General features: G+C 45.1%; 1 protein-coding gene across 1 annotated transcript; it reads left to right on the top strand.

Moving 5' to 3' along the window:
* Positions 1-2,267: 2,267 nt before the first annotated feature.
* On the top strand, positions 2,268-3,623 carry LOC308251197 (tripartite motif-containing protein 60-like; the record flags this gene model as incomplete). Its single annotated transcript, XM_080674331.1, has 1 exon — positions 2,268-3,623. The coding sequence occupies one exon, from the start codon at positions 2,268-2,270 to the stop codon at positions 3,621-3,623; it is 1,356 nt and encodes a 451-aa protein (XP_080530457.1).
* Positions 3,624-23,483: the final 19,860 nt, after the last annotated feature.

Consider the following 23,483-nt stretch of genomic DNA (forward strand, 5'->3'; position numbering starts at 1 on the left):
TATGGGAGTGGGGTGGGGGGGCAATGGTAAGATATGTACACATATAATACCTTAATAAAAAGAATCTAAAAAAAAACACTAAAAAAAAAAAGGGTGTTGAGAAGTTCAAGGGAGAATTACAAAGGTGCAAATCAGATTATGCATATTAACAAGGTTAGTCTGCCCTAGCCTGCAGGAATAAGAGGAGATCCCATCAACTAGAATTCTCCACATCTTCCTACCCCCACCCTGGATCACATGTCTCACCTCCAAGGAGGAGTCTTTGGTGGATAAGGTCTTAAAGAGATTGACCCTCCTAGTGGTATATATAGGCCAGGGTCACATTACTAAGCATTTAACTAGTAGGAGACTGGCTTCTGAGACTCTTCTTGGAGACACACTTCAGGGACTCACTCAAAGGAGCAGGCTCCAGGTAAGCTGGGAGTGGGGATGATACTGGTACAGGAGGTGGGACCAAACTGAGAGTCACTGAGGTATTGCTCCCCACCCTTGGCTTTCTGTGTGGCTACTCTAGCAGGGCCTTCACTTTACCTCACAAGCCAATCATCACTTGGATTCAGGTTGTTTTAAGACACATGCTTTCATTATTGCTGGTGTCCCTCAATTAGCCTTGCCCTACATCATCTAATTGCTTGCTAAAAATACAGATACCAGGATCCCAACCTGACCTATGGGGTGACAAATATCTATGTGCACATGCAAAGTGCCCTGAAGCATTGGTCTGAAGCTGCCTGTGGGGATCTTCTACAATGTCTCAGTGTCTGCTGTCAAATTCTTTTTGTTTAAAACTGGAGGTTCCTTATTAGCAGGTTTGGCTCAGCAGAAAGCACCGGGGTTCGATTCTGGTCTAGGGCAGTGGTCAGAAAACTGTGACTCCCAAGCCACATGCGGCTATTTGGCCCCTTGAGTGTGGCTCTTCCACAAATACCACGTGGGGGCATGCATGTATAGTGGGATTGAAACTTTGGGGCCCATGTGCAGAAGTCGGTTTTCGGCTCTCAAAAGAAATTTCAATCATTATACTGTTGATATTTGGCTCTGTTGACTAATGAGTTTGCTGACCACTGGTCTAAGGCATATACCCGGGTTTTGGACTCCATCTCCAGTGTTGGGCCTGTAGGAGGCAGCCAATAAATGATTCTCTCTCATCATTGATGTTTCTATCTCTCTCTTCTCTTTTTCTCTGTGAAATCAATAAAAATATATATATAAAAAATAAATAAAACCAGAGGTTCCAAGAGGTTTACCTAAGTTGATGTGTATGCTGACACCAAACTGAAAGGGAAGCTGAGTGCTATTTTCCTGGTTGCATCTGTCTCTGGAGGAATAGATGATCAAAAAACCCACCCCCAATGACTCAGGCTGACTGAGATCAAACCTGAAATCCAGCCCACATAACCTACAAGCAGATGGAACTTTAAGGCCAGCCTTGGTCTTTTCTTAATCTCTTTATGGAAGATTTGTTGGGTGGGGATAGGATGTGGGAACAGGGAAGCAGATGATGGATTTGGAGTGGAGAAAGGGGACCAGTTTGAAACAACTGTGAGGAAGAAAGGAGTTGAAGTGGACCTAAGAGCTCTGAGATGAAGGGACATGGATGAAGCTTAAGGAAGGGAGTAAGAGAAACCTTCTTGGCTAGAAGAGAACAGAGAAACACTGAAATGGAATTCAAATGGTTAGGTTTTTAAAAAGCAAATTATAGAGTATTCTAGGTGTCCAGAATAGAAGAGAATATCTTATGAACTCATTTTGAAGAACCCATATTCTATGACTAACTTTTTTGCAACTTCCCCCTATAATTGAATCAACATTTTTCCTTTTCTGGGCAGGAAATCTCTATGAGTTTACTTGTAAACTTTTCATTATATATTTCTAAAAGAGACTCTCCTTTTACATACTTCTACATTAAAATTTTTTAAATTATTTTCTTTTTTTAATTTATTTTCTTATAAAGTGTGAGAGGATGGGGCAAGGCAGAGAGAGATATCTTTTTATCCACAGAAACCACTTATGACTTGGATGTTGCTTCATTTTTTTATCAGTATCCATATCTGATTGATCTTCACTTGGGGAACCTGACATTAAACACAGGAGAAGCTTACTGGTATAGGAAGACTGGACATCAGCTGTCCACTGGAACTCTTCTTGGAAGCTCCTAGTGCCTAGAGAGGGAGGCCTGAGCAGACCTCATCTTCTCACTTTTCCTCACTCCTGCAGGATCACACGGACTGAAGAAAGCCCTTTCAGATAGACACCCTCACTGCACAATGGCCTTTGCAGCTTCCTTGGCTGAGCTCCAAGCAGAGGCCAGCTGCCCCATCTGCATGGATCACCTGAGAGACCCAGTGACCACTGAGTGTGGGCACAACTTCTGTCTCTCCTGCATCCACCAGCGCTGGGAAGGTCTACAGGACACCTTTCCCTGTCCTGTCTGCCTCCACCACTGCCCTGACAGGAGCTTGAAGAGGAACACCCAATTATGTCACATGACTGAGATTGTTCAGCAGATCCCCACCTCAGGGAGCCAGAGGAAATTGCAGGAAGAAATACCCCTGTGTGGGAAGCACAACGAGGTTCTGACCCTGTTCTGTGAGAAAAACATGGAGCTTCTGTGTGCCCAGTGCAAGGTCTCCTCCAACCACCAGGATCAGCGCCTGATCCCCATTGAGGAAGCTGCAGCTAGTTACAGGAGGATCCTCAAAAGGTACATTGGGGCACTCACTAATAACCTTGAAAATGCTGAAATGGTATATAAAAACCAAGCTGCAAATATTTGGGAAGTGAAGAGAAAAATGGAAAAATGGAGGAAGGAAGTGGACTATGAATGTAAAAATATCAAGTTTTGCCTGGAAATAGAGCAAGATGAAATTGATAACGATCTACTTATAGAGGAGAATGATGTTGAAGAAGAACTAATTGAAAATGGAAGGCAAACTTTAGACCACATGTTCAGGCTAAGCGATCTATTAAGTGAAATAGAAGAGAAGTGTTTGCAGACAGACCTGGATTTACTCACAGATATTGAAAGTATCCACAACAGCTATGAAAACATAGAGCCCCCGGCTATCTTTTCATATGAATTAAAGAAGGAGAGTTTCTTTCTCCCCCCATATTATTTTGGCCTGCATAAAATGATCCGCATGTTTCAGGTAGATTTGACACTGGATCCTGAAACTGCCCACCCAACTCTCATTATATTAAGAAATAGAAAAAGTGTGCTATATAGGACAATATTTGGGTTTCATAATCCCCATGAACTTACTTCTTGCCCAGCTGTCCTGAGTTCTGAGGGATTTGTTGCTGGCAGGCATTTTTGGGAGGTAAACATAGAAGGCACAGCTGAATGGTCCTTAGGTGTGTGTAAGGAATCTTTCCCCAGAAATACTCTCATATCACCATCCCCAAGCAATGGCTGCTGGACTCAGACATTTGGCCCTTCCCCTATAGGACAAGGAAAGATTGGTGTTTTTCTGGACTATGAGTTGGGAGAGGTTTCATTTTATAATTTGAATAAATTCTCATTCTTGTGTGGAATCACTGCTACATTTACAGGAAAACTCATGCCTTATTTCTCCATTGCATCATCTTCAGAATCTCTTACAACCAGCATCATCAGAGTCTAGTGATGATAAATTTGAAAGAAATTTTGTTTGTGCTAGGTTTCTCCCCTTGTTATTGAAAGGAGTACTTAGAATAAAGATCTTGATTCCAGTTTTGATGTTTGAATGTTGAAAGTTTTTAGGATGCACCCTTCTCTTTTCCCTGACCTTAAATTTAGGAGAGCTGATGAGGAAGTCCAGGTGCTCCATCCTTGGGGGTAGGAGGAAAGTGTCAATCAAGCAAGCTTCTGCCAACATCACCCAGTAACCGCCATGAACACCACAAGCTAGTCCCATTTCCCTGTGCTCTCAGTCATTTTGGGACCTACTGTAATATCCAGCCTTCTCTCCATCCCAAACCTCACCATGTGAGTAGTACAACTTTTTCATACTCTCCTGGTATGTGGTGAGTCATCAGTGTGAACATTTGAATCCAATTTTGGATGGCTTCCACCCTGCCTAAGCAAGCTGGTCACCACCACTGACTTTGTGAGCAGGATTTTCCAGATATGAAGCCCTCCACCAGGCTTCCTCCTCTGGCTTTGGGTTATAACACACCCTAGTTCCCTAGGCAAGGGTGTCCTTTCAGCTTTGTTCTGCAGGAGCTTAGTTCTATGGAGGCTGTGTTGTCTATTAACTGACCTAAATCAGAAGTTTCCATAAGAAACATATTCTAGGACAGCCAGCCATGCTCAGTGGCTGAGCATTGACCTATGAACCAGGAGTCAAGGGCACATGCCCTGGTTGCTGGCTCAATTCCCAGTAGGGAGCATGCAGGAGGCAGCCAATGGATGATTCTCTCTAATCATTGATGTTTCTACATCTTTCTCTCTTCCTTTCTTTCTGAAATCAAGAAAATTTATATGTCTTTAAAAAGAAATACCTATTATTTACTTTTTATTATGTTTTTATATTTTCCATAAAAATTTCTGGGAATTCTAATTGTCTTATTTTTGTCTTATGTTTTATTCAGTTTTCTTGAGCAAAAGCAGGTTGACAGTTGTGGTACAAATATGTACAGTAATAAGTCACAAATAGTACAAAAGTAAACTTTTGCATATTAACCACTGCAAACATACTTTATTTTTTTTATTTATTTTTTATAATTCAATTCTTTATTAGAGAATTCAATTCTTTTGTTAGAACTTTTTAGATTTGTGTTTGCAAACTTTTAACATGGGGGTGGGGAGGAGAAAGCAAGAACAACGCACACCACCCTTTCCCCAGCTTCTGCGGCAGAAGCAGGACCTAGAATAGAGCTCCAGATAGGGGCTTTCACTTGAACCTTGCCTGGCTCATGCTCCCGGGCCCCGAAATGCCTTCATAACCTGGGAACCGGGCTCTGGGTAGCGTTGGGGGAGCTCTGGGTGGCGTTGGGGGAGCTCTGGGTGGCCGCCTCCTAGACTGTGTCTGGGGACCGCTGGGTCACCTTCTCTTGGACAGTGTCAGGGGACCACAAGGTTGCCTTCTCCCTGACTTTGTTGGGGGACCACTGGATCTTGGTCTCCCGGACTGCAGCACAGAAGTTCCAGGGCTTGGCCTCCTGTGCAGCGTTTTTCCACGAGCGTCGTGCCCGGAGTTGGCGGTGCTAGTGAGCCAAGTTGATGCTCATCTTGGCCACATCCTTTTGGGAAGAAGGCTGACCCAATATCAAGATCTCAGCCTCGCCTTCAGGGTCCCTCCCACTGAGTAATGTGCAGCAGGGTCTGCGACACACACTGGACTTGCGGAATGTGCTCTCTGAGGGGCCAAAGATCACTTCCACCAGCCACGCAACGGGATGAACTGTCTTGGGGATCTTGAGGTTCTCCGTGTGGAACCAGTAAGGCTGCTTCGTGTGGTCACCCAGCACCTGGAATGGCCCTCTCCCTGCTGTTCCAGTTGCAGGAGCCTGGGAAAGCACTTGGTGGTGGCCTTGCTGCTGCGGGACACCCAGAGAGGGCTGGTGTAGGTGCAAGTGGGCCAGGCTACAGCCAGCATACTTTCTTTTTACACCTTCACCTGGTGATATCTTTATTGATATATATAGCGAGGAATGAGAGAGAGTGAGAGAGAGAAACATTTATGTGAGAGAGAAGCACCAATCAGTACCTTCCTGTACTTGCCCTGACCAGGTTGAACCTGAAAACTGTGTGCCCTGAATGGGAATCCAATCTGCAAACCTTTTTGGTGTAACAGACCACATTCCAACAAACTGAGCTACCTGGCCAGGGCTGTAAACCTGCCTTTGACAATCCCTGTATGACCTCCAAAGGTCACATACTTGTTTTTGGCATTAAGTGAAATTTCCAACCTTTTAGAACATGCTTCTGTTTTTATGCCTGTATGTGTATTGTTTAAGTATCCTATCTAATAAAAGGGTAATATGCAAATTGACAGTCACTCCAACACACAAGATGGCTGCCCCTATGTGGACACAAGATGGCTGCCAGGAGATGGCCAGCAGGGGAGGGCAGTTGTGAGCTATCTGGCCAGCAGAGGAGGGTAGTTGTGGGGGGACCAGACCTGCAGGGGAGGGCAGTTGTGGGGTACCAGGCCTGCAGGGAAGGGTAGTTGGGGGTGATCAGACCAGCAGGGGAGGGCAGTTGGGAGGGACCAGGCCTGAAGGGGAGGGCAGTTGGGAGAGACCAGGCCTGCAGGGGAGGTCAGTTTGTGGGTACCAGTCCTGGGGGGAGGGCAATTAGGGGTGACCAGGCTGGAAAGGGAAGGCAGTTAGGGTTGACCAGTCCAGAGGGGAGGGCAATAGGGGCCATCGGGCTTGCACGGGAGCAGTTAGGCATCAATCAGGCTGGCAGGGGAGTGGTTAGGGGTGATCAGGTTGGCAGGCAGAAGCACTTAGGGGCAATCAGCAGGCAGGCAGGCGAGTGGTTGGGAGCCAGCAGTCCTGGATTGTGAGAGGGATGTCTGACTGCCCATTTAGGCCCGATCCTACGTGGATCGGCCCTAAACAGGTAGTCGGACATCCCTCGAGGCGTCCCAGATTGGAGAGGATGCAGGCTGGGCTGAGGGACACTTACACGTCCCCCCTCCCCCCATGAATGAATTTCGTGCACCAGGTCTCTAGTTTGGAAATAAAGTTGCAGTTTGCATATCGCTGTACTGTTTGTCTATCTCCATATCTTGAAAAGATGCTCAGCAGAGCTTTCACTGAGGTACAAGGGACCACTACACAGACCAGAGTAGCCCTCCTATGCTGTGGTGATCTCAGGTGCTTACTCTTGTAAAGTGCAGTGTAGGCCAGCAGGGCACTGCCCCATTACCCACCCAGGGATCTAACTCCCTCAGTCATGAGTTGTCACAGCACTGGGTCACTACAACTAGAGAAAGAGGGAGCACCAAAGGGCCACCATGAATATTGAAGGCCAACACCAGAAAGAGACATACACTTTTCTCTTAATCCACTTTCTAAAAGCAATTGCAAGACCCTACTTCTCTGCAAGGGGTGAAGACAAATGTATGTACTGGGAGGTGAAAAGCTACCATTTGCCATAATTTTTGATTCCAATTAGACATTTGTAAAATGTACATTACTGGTGAGTATGAGAATGAAAAGTCTTTCATTAGAACTGTTAAAAAAAATTACCATAGGAATTTACAGTAGTTTGACTTAATCCTATAAAGTTGTTGAATAATGTCACCTATAAAGACGATATTTTTAAGGGAAGTCTTAAAACATTATTTATTTGGTAGAAATGTAAAGCTGTATCATTTTGAAATTTTGGTGACTCATTAGAAAATGAATCATTGAATCTAATGTCTATACACAATGGGATAAAAAACATAATTGGGAGAGACTTCTGTTGACAATTAGCCTCAGAGCTACCTTTTTAAAAATCTATACTAAAAGGGTAAAATGCTCATTAGACTCGATGTCTTCTGGATGTCCTTCTAGACAAAGCCACCGTGGTGGGGGCGGAGGCAGAGGCGGTTAGGGGTGATCAGGACAGCAGGAAAGAGGAGTTAGGGGTGATCAGGCCAGCAGGGGAGGGCAGTTGGGGGCGATCAGGACAGCAAGGGAACAGTTAGGGGGTGATCAGGCCAGCGGAGGAGCAGTTAGGGGTATCAGGCCGGCAGGCAGAGTGGTAGGGGTGATCAGGCAGCAGGTAGGTGAGCGGTTAAGGAGCCAGTGGTCCTGGATTGCGAGAGGGATGTCCAACTGCCTGTTTCAGGCCTAAACTGGCAGTTGGACATCCTTCGAGGGGTCCCAGATTGGAGAGGGTGCAAGCTGGGCTGAGAGACTCCCCCTTCCCCCGCCCCCCACCTCTGTGCACTAATTTCCTGTACCCAGACTCTAGTATATATTTATTGATTTCAGAGAGGAAGGGTGAGAGAGAGAGTGTGATAGAAACATCAATGTTGAGAGAGAATCATGGATCCGCAGTCTTCTGCACGCCCCCCCACTGCGGATAGAGCCCGAAACCCAGGCATGCGCCCTTGACCTCATGGAACCTGGGCCCCTTCAGTCCAAGCATGTCAAACTCAAAGGCTATCACAGGCCAAATAAATAAGGTTTAAGTTTATGTGGGCCGCAAAAAAACAAAAGCTTCAATTTTCAAAGAAATGTAGGTTTATTTCAATAGAGACATGCTAAATACAAAGGGCTGAAATAAATGAGTAATGCTTAACATAACATAATAGAACATTTTAATAAAAATTAGTATTTTTTCTTGAACATTAACTTACCAGACACGAATAACTGCACAAATTAATAAGCTAAAGCAAATAAACCCATTTTTCTTGTTCTCTGAAAGCGAAATATTTCCTGTTGCACACACCAAACAAGTCAGTGTAAGACTAATGACGTGGCAATTGGATGCTAAAATATTCGCTGCTAGTATTAGTGGAGAGAAATGTTTCACCAGTGTGATAGGTGCGTAAGGGAAGTGAACGCAACAGGATTATAGAAATCAAAACGTTTCTTACATACCATTATATTAGCTGGGCTGCAAAAATATTCATTGTGTGACGCGCGTTTGACATGCTTGCTTCAGTCTGAAGTCTGATGCTCTATCCACTGAGCGAAACCAGCTAGAGCTCCTAGCTCCTTTTAAAAAGTACTTCTTAGGCCCTGACCGGTTTGGCTCAGTGGATAGAGCGTCGGCCTGCGGACTGAAGGGTCCCAGGTTCGATTCCGGTCAAGGGCATGTGCCTTGGTTGCGGGCACATCCCTGGTGGGGGGTGTGAAGGAGGCAGCTGATCGATGTTTCTCTCTCATCGATGTTTCTAGCTCTCTGTCCCTCTCCCTTCCTCTCTGTGGGAAATCAATAAAATATATTTAAAAAAAAAAAAAGTACTTCTTAGGACCTGTTTGTAAAAAAATGTTTTTATTGATTTTAGAGTGTGGGAAAAGGACACGGAGAGAGAAGAGACAGAGAGAGAGAGAAACTTCATCTGGTTGCCTCCTATACATGCTACAGCCTGGGATTGAACGCTGCAACCTGGGCATGTGTCCTGTCCAGTAATTAAAATGGCCACCTTTTGGGCCATGGGACAACGCTCAGCCACCTGAGCCACACTGGCCAGGGCCCTAGGAGTTACTTAAATGAATGGTGTGGCATGTGTGAGAGACAGTGGTGGCATTATGGTATGTTTACAGCAGAAACTCACAAAGGCAATTCACATGTACCAATGTTCAACAGGCACAAATTCAGTTGCTATGGTTACTTAAACAACCCAAGAACATCACTGGTTTAAATTTCAGTTAAACATGGTATATGGGAGAGAGACAAAATGGCGGCAGAATAGACGGACGTGTCCTGAGCCTTGTCCCGGAGCAGATAGAGGGAGCAGCTGAAATGAGTGGAATCCAGCCTGAATTGGCGAAGGAGGCGCAGCTGGTGAGACAGTTTGCAGCCGGGAAGGGCAGAGATCCCCCGATAAAGGTAAAGTCAAAGATGTAGGCAGTAGAATCTGCCAGACCTCTGAGCCCAGGTCAGGGAGAAACTACACAGCCCCAAGCCACGTCCCTGAGGACAGGCAAAGTGTCTGACTGGAGAAACAAACAAACAAACAAACTAAAAAGGGTCCACGGGACTGCGGGAGGTAGGGGATTTTAGACCTTGGAGTCTGGATTTGGGATCTGAGCTCTAAGGCAGCCCTGAAGAGCAGCCGGACCGCGCAGTGCCAGCAAGAAAGGAACTTGCAGAGACGCGGTCCCTCCTCGTGCTGGGGCCTGCGCCTTTCTCCACTGAACCTGGTTCGTAGGACCCTTAGGATACAGACACTTACCTGTGGTTGAGGTGCAGAAGAGGGCGTGGGGTTGTGGAATCTGGGGATAGTAGGCAGCGGATGGTCCAGGAGAGGTGGAAACGAGTCTGGTGCTGAGTCATATCTAGGCCCCTCGCCATTTTCTCCTGAGAGATAGCCCCTCCCTCCAGTCTCCAGGCAACCAATATAGCCACACCCAGATCCCACACTGATTAACACCATGGAATCTCAATACTCCCTGAGGCCATAGGATCTGCCTTAAAGAGAAATCTTTAGAAGTTAAGCACCTCAATTACACAGCCACGCTGCCAGAGCCCTTCAGAGTGCTTCAGTGTGCCTCACTGGCAAACTTACCACGGGTGCTCCTGTGAGCCGCCACTGGGAGTAAGCGCCTATCCACCACAGGTGCAGCAGTGAAAGCTGAGTCTGCCCACCCCATAACTACAGAACTCTGGGCATCACAGTCACACCTTTCCAGAGTGCAGGCCCCTTGAGCCACATCACCCCGACAGACAGTTCCTTGGTGCCACTGTGAGTCCCCACTGGGCACGCGTGATTTCAATTAAGGGCACAAGACAGCAAAAATTGGGATACTCCCCTCCACGGCTGCTGACTTCTAGACACCGCAGTTGGGCCTCTCAAGCTTGCAGGCCTACATCAAGAGAACCCAAATAGCTCAATTAGGGAGCTACACTAGATTACCAAGCCCAGGAGAATTGAGAGATTACACCAGTATTACCATCACCAAAAGAACCTGGGTAGCAAAGCAATTGGATCTACAATTAAAACATTACAGGAAAACATGGGGAGACAAAAAAGCAACTCCCAAAGGAAAGAAAAAGAGGAATCACCAGAGAGGGAGTTAAATAAAATTGAGGCTAGTAGCTTAACAGAGAAAGAATTCAGAGTAATGGTTATAAGGATGTTTAAACGGATGGATGACAAATACACACAACTCAATGAGAACTATAGGAGCTGAATGAGAATGTCACCAACATGAAAAGAAACCAAGAAGAGATGAAGAATGACATAGCTGCAATGAAGAACACATTGGAAGGCTTAAACAGTAGACTAGAAGAGGCTGAGGACCGCATCAGCGAATTAGAAGACAAGGTAGGAAAAAATACACAAACACAGCAGCAACTGGAAAGAAGACTTAAAAAGCAAGAGGAGAGCCTAAGGGAGCTTTGGGACAACACAAAATGAAACAATATTAGAATAATAGGGATACCAGAAGGAGAAGAAGAGAAACAAGGAATAGAAAACCTGTTTGAAGAAATAATGACAGAAAACTTCCCTGATATTGGCAAGAAAAAAACTATGCAAGTCCAAGAAGTACATAGAGTCCCAAACAGGTTGAACCCCAAAAGACCGACACCAAGACACATCATAATTAAATTGGCGAACACTAATGACAAAGTAAGAATCTTAAAGGCTGCCAGAGAGAGACAGAAAGTTACCTACAAGGGCTCTCCTATTAGAATATCAACTGATTTCTCAACAGAAACACACCAGGCCAGAAGGGAATGGAATGAAATATACAAAGTGATGCAAAGCAAGGGTTTGAATTCAAGAATACTATACCCAGCAAGGCTATCATTCAAAATTGAAGGTGGAATCAGGAGCTTCACAGATGAAAAAGGGCTAAGAGAGTTTATCACTACCAAGCCAGCAATGCAAGAGATGCTAAAGGGACTGCTGTAAAAAGAAGAAAGAGAAAGGCAAAAAGAAACACAAACACTAAGGAAAAATATGACAACAAACATGTACTTGTCAATAATAACATTAAACGTAAATGGATTAGATGCACCAATCAAAAGACATAGGGTAGCTGAATGGATAAGAAAACATGACCCATATATTTGCTGTCTACAAGAGACCCACCTCAGAGCAAAGGATTCACACAGACTGAGTGTGAAGGGATGGAAAAACATTTTTCAGGCAAATGGAAATGAGAAAAAAGGTGGGGTTGTGATACTTATCTCTGATAAAATAGACCTCAAAGTAAAGGCCATAACAAGAGATAAGGAAGGCCACTACATAATACTAAAGGGAGCAATTCAACAAGAAGATATAACTCTGGTAAACATATATGCACCCAATGCAGGAGCACCCAAATACATAAAAGAACTCCTAGAAGATATCAAGGGAGAGATCGACAACAATACAATCATAGTAGGAGACTTTAATACACCACTGACATCACTGGATAAATCCTCTAGACAAAAAATCAGCAAAGAAACAGCAATTCTAAATGACGCACTAGATCAAATGGACCTAATTGACATCTTCAGAGCATTTCAACCCAAAGCCACAAAATATACGTTCTTCTCAAGTGCACATGGGACATTTTCAAAAATAGACCACATACTGGGTCACAAGCAAAGTCTCCCCAAATTCAAAAAGATTGAAATCATATCAAGCATTTTCTCAGACCACAATGGCATAATATTAGAAATAAACTATAATAAAAACATTCCAAAAAATTCAAACACTTGGAAGCTGAATAGCATGCTATTAAACATGGTATATGAACTGTAATTCTTAAAGTAAGAATAATATGGACCCAGAGAGTGGAGTCTCCAGCCCAGAGGATTATTCTCCTCAGCAGTTCATCACTTACCAAGTCTGCCTTCCACACCATGGTACCACACAACTAAGCTATGTTTTCTGGCCCTTTACAACAACTATCACCTTTTCTTCAGTGTCATGTAACACGCTCCTCATTCTCCTCTGAGTTGTCACCAAAGGACCTTTCACATTCATTTTTCTACTGACATTTTCCAGAAAATGTATGTCTTCTCCAGCGCTTTTTTATTTTATTTGTAACTGTGGCCCAGTGGCCCGGTGCACAAAATTCATGCACCGGGAAGGGGGGTGTTCCTCAGCCCAACCTGCACCCTCTCCCTGTCTTACTGCTGGTTTACAGGGATCGGGCCTAAACCTGCAGTTGGATATCCCTCTCGCAATCCAGGACTGCCTGCCTGCCTTATTGCCCCTAACCACTCTGCCTGCGGCCTGCTCGCCCCCAACTGCCCCCCCCCCCCCGTGCCAGTGTGCTTGCCACCAACTGCCTCCCCTAACAGACTGCTCACCCCAACTGTCCCCCCTTCTGACCTTTTCGCCCCTGCCTTCCCTCCCCACTGGCCTGCTAGCCCCCAACAGGCCCCCTGCGGGCCTGCTCACTCAAAACTGCCCCCGCCGCTGTCCTGATCACCTCCACCTGACCCCCAGTGATGGCCTGCTCGCCCCAACAGGCCCCCCTGCTGGTCTGCTTACCCCCAACGGCCCCGCCCCCCACCAGTCTGATCACCCACAACTGCCCTCCCCTCTTGGCCTCTAATCGCCTCTACCTCGGCACCGCCACCATGGCTTTGTACAGAAGAACATCCAGAAGGTCTCCTGGAAGGTCTCCCAGTCTAATTAGCATATTACCCATTCATTAGTATAGATAGAGACCTGGTGCACGGGTGGGGGCCAGCTGGTTTGACCTGAAGGGTGTCTTGGATCAGGGTGGGGGTTCCCTTGGGACATGGGGTGGCCTGGGTGAGGGGCCTGTGGTGGTTTGCAACCCAGCCATGCCCCCATGGAGTGAGGGTCCCCACTGGGCTGGCGTGGCCAGCCTGGGTGAGGGTCTGAGGGCTGTTTTCAGGCTGGCCACACCCCCTTCGGGGGGGGGGTCCCACTGGGGTGCCAGGCCAGTCTGGGTGAGGGGCTGATGGCTGTTTGTAGGCTGGCCAAGCCCCCCAGCGGGGACCCTCACACCATGGGGGTGTGGCCAGCCTGGGTGAGGGAAAGAGGGCTCTTTTCTGGATGGCCACACCCCCTTCATGGTGGGGGTCTCTCCTGGGGTGCCTGGCCAGCCTGGGTGAGGGACTGAGGTCTGTTTTCAGCTGGCCAAGCCCCCAGTGAGGACACTCACCCCATGGGGGTGTGGCAAGTCTGGGTGAGGGGCTGAGGGCTGTTTTCAGGCTGGCCATAGACCCTTCAGGGTGGGGGTCCCCGCTGGAGTGCCTGGCCAGCCTGAGTGAGGGATTGAGGGCTGTTTTCAGGCTGGCCAAGCCCCCAGTGGGGACACTCACCCCATGGGGGTGTGGCAAGCCTGGGTGAGGGGCTGAGGGCTGTTTTAAGCCTGGCCATAGACCCTTCAGGGTGGGGGTCCCTGCTGGGGTGCCAGACCAGCCTGGGTGAGGGGCTGATGGCTGCTTGCAGGCTGGCCACAACTCCTTCAGGGAGGGGGGTCCCACTGGGCTGCCTGGCCAGCCTGGGTGAGGGGCTGATGGCTGTTTGCAGGCTGGCCACGCCTCCCGGTGACCCAAGCTCCCAGCACCTCTTTTTTTTCTTTTTTTTTAGTGCCTCCTTGAACGAAGGCCAGGGCTGGCTCGAAGCAGGTATCTGGGATTTATTTATCTTCAATAATTGAAACTTTGTAGCCTTGAGCAGAGTCCAGGGCAGGCCAGGGCGGGCGGGAAGCTTTGCTTCCTCCATCGCCAGGGACAACCCAAGCCTCCTGCTCCCTCCAGCTCTGTGGCCGCCCGCCATCTTTGTTGGGTTAATTTGCATACTTGCTCTGATTGGCTGGTGGGCATAGCGGAGGTAAGGTCAATTTGCAAGTTTCTCTTTTATTAGATAGGATGGTCTGTAAATCTTATTTCAGGGTGTAGCAAGGGTTAGAAGACAGAAACACTTTGTGAGGGGAAACAAAATCCCAATGGAATTGACTTAAGGAGATGATTGTTCTACATTGATGGTATCTTTTAGAATAGCAAATTTTAGGAATGCTGGTCTCCTCTGGTCACTGAACCAAAAGCAGTCTTATACTGATAGGGGGACATACAATCTAATAGATAGAGCACCTGTATTAATCTGAAAAGTAATCATATTATTTTAAATCTTAGAACACATATACTTAAGTGAATAGGGGGTTGAGTTTCTTATATATGAATAAGGACTTAAGTTTTTCTTTAAGTTTCCTTTTCAAAGGTTGTGTGAAGTGACTGGGGAGGTGACTCCACTGCCAATTCAGCAAGCAGAACCCACCAGCATGGTCAAGCCAACCCACCAGGAGTCAAAACATCATCTCATCAACATCATCTCATAGCCTGATGACTAATTACAGTAGCTGACATCTGAGCACCCCCAGGCCAGCATATAGCTGCATTCCTCACCCCAGTCCCTTCCCCTTCATAAACCCATCCCTGAATCTTGCTGGGAGTCAGGATTTGATGCTTGTAAGCAACTTGTCTTCTTGGCAGTCTAGCTTTCTCAATAAACACCTAATATGATTCAATCCTGCCTTCGTTCATGGACACAGGGACAGGCAGCCTGAGCCCACATTGGGCTCCCCGGTAACAATACCTGAGCTTACTAACGCAATTGAAATCGTGTTTAGTGGTTTCATTACTCATCTAGCAGCAAAGTCACTTGAATACTATTTCATTTTTTTGTCACTTTGCTCTCTTCTTGGCAATGACATTGACTACAATCGACTGTGATTCTGTACTAGTGTTTTGCTTCATAGGAATCACTCTTTTATAGATTGGTAGCATATAATAAATGTTTGAATTTTCAGTTAAAATATATCTTATAAATTGATTTCAGAGAGCTAGGCAGAGGGAGAGAGGGATAGAAACATCAAGGATGAAAGAGAATCATGGAAAGCCTGCCTCCTGCATGACCCTCACCAGATCAAGTGGGAAACCTAGGCATGTGCCATCACCAGGACTCATACCTTGATCTCCTGGTTCGTAAGTCCATGCTCAGCCACTGTGCCACACTGACTGGGAAAAGGTTTATTTTTAAAAGAATATGGAGGTTGTCAACCGTAATTGAAAATAAATGTTAGCTCTAGCTGGTTTGGCTGAGTGGCTAGAGCATCGGCCTGCTGACTGAAGGGTCCCAGGTTCAGTTCCGTACAAGGGCCCATGCCTGGGTTGCTGAAACGGTGCCCAATGAGGGGCCTGCAGGAGGCAGCTGATCAATTATTCTCTCTCATCAGTGATGTTTCTTTCTCTTTTCCCTCTCCCTTCCTCTCTGAAATTAATAAAACACACATCTCAATACACAGCATTTAAATATACTATACATATAAATTTAAAAAATGAAACTGATAAAATTTTGTCAGTCAATATAAATACCAAATTCCCTAATAAGCAATATGAGCAAAATTAATTGATAAAGAATTTTACAGCTCAAAGAATGCTTCTCAAGGAAAGTAACTATTATGGGTTCAATTCCTGGTCAGGCATACATGCAGGTTGTGGGTTCCATCCCCACGCAGGCCATGTGTCTCTCTCTCTCTCTCTCTCTCTCTCTCTCTCTCTCTCTCTCTCTCTCTCTCTCTCTCCCTCCCTCCTTCCCTCCCTCCCTCCCCCTTTTTCTCTCTAAGCACAACCTCAGGTGAGGATTAAAAGAGTGGAATTCCCAGGTTTCTAATCATGGTTCCATGCTCAGATCACATCTTTGTTTCTTTAGCCCAGGCCTCCCTGGAAGAACAGTGTCTACCAGACAGTTACACCTTCATTGCAATGCACTGATATTCTACCAAGCAGCCTGGGGTAGCAGCCATCCAGGCTTCCCTAGCGGCTTAGTAGCAAACACTTGTGTTTGGTTGGGATAAAGACTCTCACATGTTCTGCCCATTGCTCCTGAAAAAATCATCTGCACGGGAGGCTGGAAACAGTAAGATCTGCATTTCTAACGCAGGTCTGTCTGATCTCATCAAGCCCATTTAGACATCTCATTGAATTATGCATCCAGCAAACTTTTTTCCCCATTGATTTTCAGAGAGAGTGGAAGGGGGTTGGGGAGAGACAGAGAAAGATAAACATGGATGTGTGAGGGACACATGCATTGGTTGCCTTCTTCAGGAGCCCAGACCAGGGCCTGGGACAAAGCCTGCAACCAAGGAATCTACCCACGAGCAGAATCGAACCCGAGACCCTCCAATGCTCCATCCGCTGAGCCAAACCGGCTAGGGCCATCCAGCAAATGTTTTATGAGCTCTCAGTAGGTGTGTGGCACTGAGCCAGAATCCTGGATGCAGAGATCATCTCAGAGTCCCCACTATGAGAGAACTGACCCTCCAGGCAATAGAGATTGTAGGGAGCAGTTATAGGGTTAAGCCTCGGACTGACCTGCTGGCAAAGTCGCAAACAAGTCCCAGCTTGGAGGGCACAGTCCTCCAAGCATAATTAAGCTTGATCTTGTGACTGCTCCCTAGATCTTTCCTGGGTAGCTAATGGGCTGTGGGAGGGGCAGCCAGTGCTGCCAAAACAAGTGAAACTTACAAGAACATTGTAGATTACCTTCTTTGTCCCTGACTATAAATAAAGCATCATCTTTGCAGTCTGGATCTGTTCTGTGGCCTCAGCAAGGCACAGAAGATCCAGACCCAGCTTATTCTCTAGTCTGTCTTTTTCTTCATCCTTCACCAGCCCTCCCTCAGGCTCACCGAACCCTTGGCTGTGCTGGTGTGGCACAAGAGATCATGTGACTTGAGGGCTTCCTCCACAGGAATGGCTGTGTCCAAATAGGGTGAGCAAAACTAACACCTGGGTTGTAGCAATTTTCCAATGAATATCATTTCGGGTTATTTGTTGGGAAGCATTTAAAAAATCAGAACAATATAGATAAATTTAATAAAAATCACTTGTTAAGTAGAACACACTGAAAAGAAAATTGCTCTCTCACCTTGGGGAGACGTCACCAACCTCCTTATACCTTTCCTGCCTGACCATCCTTATCTGTGTTCTGTATCGCAGGGGGTTAACTTGAAACACAGGCAGATAGGGCAGGGGTCCAGTGGAAAATAAAGCAGGTGAAACATAGACAGGGGCAGACATGGCAGTTTGAGCCAGCCTAACCACAGGAACCAAGCAAGCAGAAATCCTATGTAATCCTATATAATAAAAGCCTAACTAAGTGTCCAGTCGTGCAGTGGGCCATTCAACCAACCAAAGTGTAATGTGCTAATGATATCCTAAGGATGCTCAACTGCTCACTATCAGGTGCACTGACCTCCAGGACCAGGATGCAGATGCTCCAACTTGTAGGTTAGCTTGCTGCTGGGGTCCGGCCTATCGGGACTGAGCAAGATGGACTGGACATGCCCTGGAGCCCACCCATATCCCTCCCTTTCCCGGATCATGCACCAGTGGGGTCGCTCAGCCTGGCCTGGGCCCTCTTGGGATCCGGTACCCTTGTGGGATGTTGGAGAGCCAGCTTTGGCCTGATCCTGCAGGCCAGATTGAGGGACCTACTGGTGTAGAAATTCGTGCACTAGGCCTCCAGTAATAAAATGTTTGTGGACTCAAAGCCGGAGGCATGGGAAACCAAGGCAGGGCCTGCAGTAAACAAGATGTATGAACACATAGAAACAGAAAAAGTTCATCATAGGAAAAGAGAAGCAGGGAAACAGAGAAAGTTCACATAGAAACAGGGAAAGTTCAGGTCTGTTGCTGGGCAAAAACATTTGAGGAAATCAATCAGGGGATGACACAGATTGGCATAAAGCAGGCTTGTAGCAAATATATACCCCTGGACTACAAGGCTTTACCAGGCAGTCCACTATTGGGCCCCCCTCCCCTTACTGGGAGTCTGAATCTGCTTGTAATAAATTTTCCACACTTTGCTTAAATCTTCTGGTCCATGTAGCTCATTCTTAAGCCTGGAGAGACATGACCCCAGGAAAAGCACCTTGGCTCACAGTTTCTGTCATCATACACACCAAAAAAAAAAAAAAGAAAATCCTAATGATATGCAATATACAAGCATAGATACCCATTATATTTTAATTGTTTCATAATATAATATGAGACTACTATGCGGTGTGTTCTACAGTTTCCTCTTTAAAAAGTAATTTGAAGAGTTCGAGCCAGTTTGGCTCAGTGGATAGCCTGTGGAACTGCGGACCAAAGGGTCTGAGTTCAACTCCCATCAAGGCCACATACTTTGCTTGCTGGCTCTTCCCCAACCTGGGCCCTTGTCCGGGCTCATGCAGGAGGAACCAATTGTTGTTTCTCTCACATCAATGTTTCTCTCTGTCTTTCCCTCTCTCTTACACTTTCCCTAAAATTCAATGGAAAAACATTCTTGGGTGAGGATTAACAAAAGATAAATAAATAATTTATAAGCATTTATTTGAGCCCAATATGATGACCATTGCTGTGAAGCAAGATAGCAAATGCTCCCTACAATTTGCTTTTTACAGAAAATGTATCTACAGGTTTTGGTTTTGATTTTCACAGCCACATGCAGATATATTTCATGTATTGCTTGAAACCCACTCCATAGAGGCGCTTGTGATGTTGATGGTGTGTTCTCTGGTCACTACCTCCTTGATGGCAGAAAGGCCCTTCTTCTCTCCAGCCTTCTTTGAGGGAGCCATTATGCCAGGCCCACATTGGAAAGAAAGCAAAGATTTTATGTTTGTTATTTTTTTAAAGATATTTTTATTGATTTCAGAGAGGAAGGGAGAGGGAGATAGAAACATCAATGATGAGAGAGAATCATTGAACAGCTGCCTCCTGCATGTCCCCCTCTGGCTCTACAGCAGCAGTTCTCAATCTGTAGGTCGAGAACTCCTAACAGGGTCGCCAAAGACCATGGGAAAACACAAATATTTACATTACAATTCATAACAGTAGCAAAATTACAGTTATGAAGTAGCAAGAAAAATAATTTTATGGTTGGGGGTCACCACAACATGAGGAACTGTATTAAAGGGTCGTGACATTAAAAAGGTTGAGAACCACTGCACTAAGCCAAAGCAGCTAGGGCAAGATTTTACTTTTCATTCCAGTTTCCTCCTCAGCCAAATGGGATTGAAAGGTGTTGAGAAGTTCAAGGGAGGATTACAAAGGTGCAAATCAGATTATGCGTAGTAACAAGGTTAGTCTGCCCTAGCCTGCAGGAATAAGAGGAGATCCCATCAAACAGACTTCTGAAGATCCTCCTAAACCCACTAGTCCCACCTCCAGGGAGGAGTCTTGGTGAGTGAGGTCTTAAAGAGATTCACCCTCCTAGTGGTATATATAGGCCAGGGTCACATTACTAAGCATTTAACTGGTAGGAGACTGGCTTCAGAGACTCTTCTTGGAGACACACTTCAGGGACTCACTCAAAGGAGCAGGCTCCAGGTAAGCTGGGAGTGGGGATGATACTGGTACAGGAGGTGGGACCAAACTGAGAGTCACTGAGGTATTGCTCCCCACCCTTGGGTTTCTGGGTGGCTACTCTAGCAGGGCCTTCACTTTACCTCACAAGCCAATCATCACTTGGATTCAGGTTATTTTAAGACACATGTTTTCATTATTGCTGCTGTGCCTCAGGCTTGCCCTACATCATCAAAATTCTTACTGAAAATGAAGATACTAGGATCCCAATCTGACCTACAAGGTGATTTAATATGTATCTGCATGTGCAAAGGACCCTGAAGTACTGGCCTAAAGCTGCCTGTGGGAATCCTCTTCTAGAATGTCTCAGTGAATGTTGTCAGATATTTTTGTTTAAAACCAGAGGTTCTGCCCTAGTAGGTTTGGCTTAGCAGATACAGTGCCCAGGTTTGATTCTGGTACTGGGCACATACATACCCAGGCTATGGACTCCATCCCCATTGTTGGGCCTGCAGGAGTCAGCCAATAAATGATTCTCTCTCATCATTGATCTTTCTCTCTCACTCTTCTTATTCTCTTTTTCTCTCTGAAATCAATAAAAATATATTTAAAAGTAAAACCAAAGGTTCGAAGAGGTTTACCTAAGTTGATGTGTATGCTGACACCAAAATGAAAGGGAAGCTGAGTGCTATTTTCCTGGTTCCATGTGTCTCAGGAAGAACAGATGATCAAAAAACCCACCCCCAATGATTTAGGCGGACTGAGATCAGACCTGAAATCCAGCCTGCATAACCTACACGCACATGGAACTTTAATGCCAGCCTTGTTCTTTTCTCAATTTCAATTTATCTCAATTTGGGAGATTTGTTGGGTGGGGATGGGATGTGCAAACTGGGAAGCAGATGATGGATTGGAGTGGAGAAAGGGGACCAGTTTGAAACAACTGTGAGGGAGAAAGGAGATGAAGTGGATCTGAGAGTGCTGACATGAAGAGAAATGGATGAAGCCTAAGGAAGGACATAGGAGAGACCTTCTTGGCTAGAAGAGAGCAGAGAAACACTGAAATGGAATTCAAATGGTTAATTTTTTAAAAAGTAAATTATAGAATATTCTCGGTATTCAGAATAGAGGAGAAAATCTTATGAACTCATGTATGAAGAACCCATATTCTATAACTAACCTTTTTGTAACTTCTACCTATAGTTGAACCAACATTTTGCCATTTCTGGGCAGGAAATCTCTATGAGTTTACTTGTAAACTTTTCATTATATATTTCTAAAAGAGATTCTTTATTTACATACGTCTACATTAAAATTTGAAAAATTATTTTCTTTAATTTATTTTCTTATAAAGAGTGAGAGGATGAGGCCAGGCAGAAAGAAAAAGAGAGAGAGAGATTGGAAATGGGAAAGAGAGATTGATTTGTGGTTCCATTCAGTCATGCATTTTTGGTTGCTCCTTCTAAGTGTTCTGACTTTGGATTTAACCTGAAACCTTGTCATATTGGGACTAACAGGACTACCTGGCCAGGGCAATTTACATACCACTAATGCCATTCATTACCTCAATGTAACATAATTATCAACCAGGATTTTTTAATCCTCAAATAATCATCTTCCAACTGAATTTAGGTCAAATATTTCAAAATGAAATGAAATTAGATTTATACATAATAATTGACTTTTTGGCTTTTTTAAAAAAAATAAATCTTTATTGTTCAGATTATTACAGTTGTTCCTCTTTTGCCCCCATATCTCCCCTCTACCCGGTTCCCACCCCACCCTATGTCCTTACCCCCACATCCCCACTGTCCTCATCCATAGGTGTAATATTTTTGTCCAATCTCTTCCTGCACCCCCGACACCCAAGTCCACTCCCTTTCTATGCCCCTGATTCTATGATATTGACCAGTTTATTCTGTTCATCAGATTTTTTATCCATTTGATTTTTAGATTCATTTGTTGATAGATATTTATTTGTTGTCACTTTATTGTTCATAATTTTTAACTTTAGCTTTTTCTTCCTTTTCTTAGAGAATACCTTTCAGCATTTCATATAATACTGGTTTGGTGGTGATGAACTCCTTTAGCTGTTTCTTGTCTGTGAAGCTCTTTATTTGACCTTCAACTGTAAAGGATAGTTTTGCTGGGTAGAGTAATCTTGGTTATAGGTTCTTGCTATTCCTCACTTTGTATATTTCTTGCCACTCCCTTCTGGCCTGCATAGTTTCTGTTGAGAAATTAGCTGACAGTCTTATGGGTACTCCCTTGTAGGTAACTAATTGTTTTTCTCTTGCTGCTTTTAATATTCTCTCTTTGTCTTTTGCCCTTGGCATTTTAATTATGATGTGTCTTGGTGTGGTCCTCTTTAGATTCCTCTTGTATAAGGTTCTTTGCACTTCCTGGACTTGTAAGTCTATTTCTTTCACCAGGTGGGGGAAGTTTTCTGTCATTGTTTCTTCAAATACGTTTTCAATATCTTGCTCTTTCTCTTCTTCTAGCCTCCCATAATTCTGATGTTGGTACGCTTGAAGTTGTCCCAGAGGCTCCTTACACTATCTTCACATTTTTGGATTCTTTTATCTTTTTCCTTTTCTGGTTTGGTGTTTTTTGCTTCTTTGTATTTCAAACATTTCACTTGATTCCTGGGATCCTCTAGTCTGCTGTTGAATCTCTGTATATTATTCTTTTTTTTTTTTTTTTTAAATATATTTTATTGATTTTTTACAGAGAGGAAGGAAGAGGGATAGAGAGTTAGAAACATCGATGAGAGAGAAACATCGATTAGCTGCCTCCTGCACACCTCCTACTGGGGATGTGCCCGCAACCAAGTTACGTGCCCTTGACCGGAATCCAACCTGGGACCTTTCAGTCCGCAGGCCGACGCTCTATCCACTGAGCCAAACCGGTTTTGGCTGTATATTATTCTTTATTTCAGTCAATGTATGCTTAATTTTTGATTGGTCCTTTTTCATATCCTTGAGGATCTCACTAAATTTCTCCCAGGTTTCTAGAATATTCTTGAGTAACCTTATAATTGTGGCTTTGTACTCTATATCCAGTATTTTGCTTTCATCCATTTCTTTCATTTGTGACTTGTTTCTTTGTCACCACATTTTGGCTGCTTTCCTGTGTTTGTTTCTATGTACTGGGTAGCTGTTAAGTCTCCTTGAGTTGATAGAGTGGCCTTGTGTGGTTGGTATTCTACAGGGCCCAGGGACTCAGCCTCCCCAGTCACCTGAGGTGGATGCTCTTGGTGCACCCTTTTTGGTCTGTGTGAACATTCATATTATAGTTAAGCCTTGATTGCTGTTGGTATCACTGGGAGGAATTGACCTCTAGGACAATTGGCTGTGATGACCAGCTGTGTCTATACTGGAAGATCTATTGTGCAGGAGACACCCTTATGGGGCAGGACTTGCTTCAGTAGGGCTATGGTGCTCACTGAGTCTGCCCCTTGAGTGTATCTCTTATGGATGTGAAGAGTTGTAATCTGGTATGGTCTCACTCTGACCACCTGGTACACTGGCTCTTGGATCTCCAAAGAGATGCAAGGTCAGGC

Source organism: Plecotus auritus (assembly GCF_963455305.1).
Source record: "Plecotus auritus genome assembly, chromosome: 6".
NCBI lineage: Eukaryota > Metazoa > Chordata > Mammalia > Chiroptera > Vespertilionidae > Plecotus > Plecotus auritus.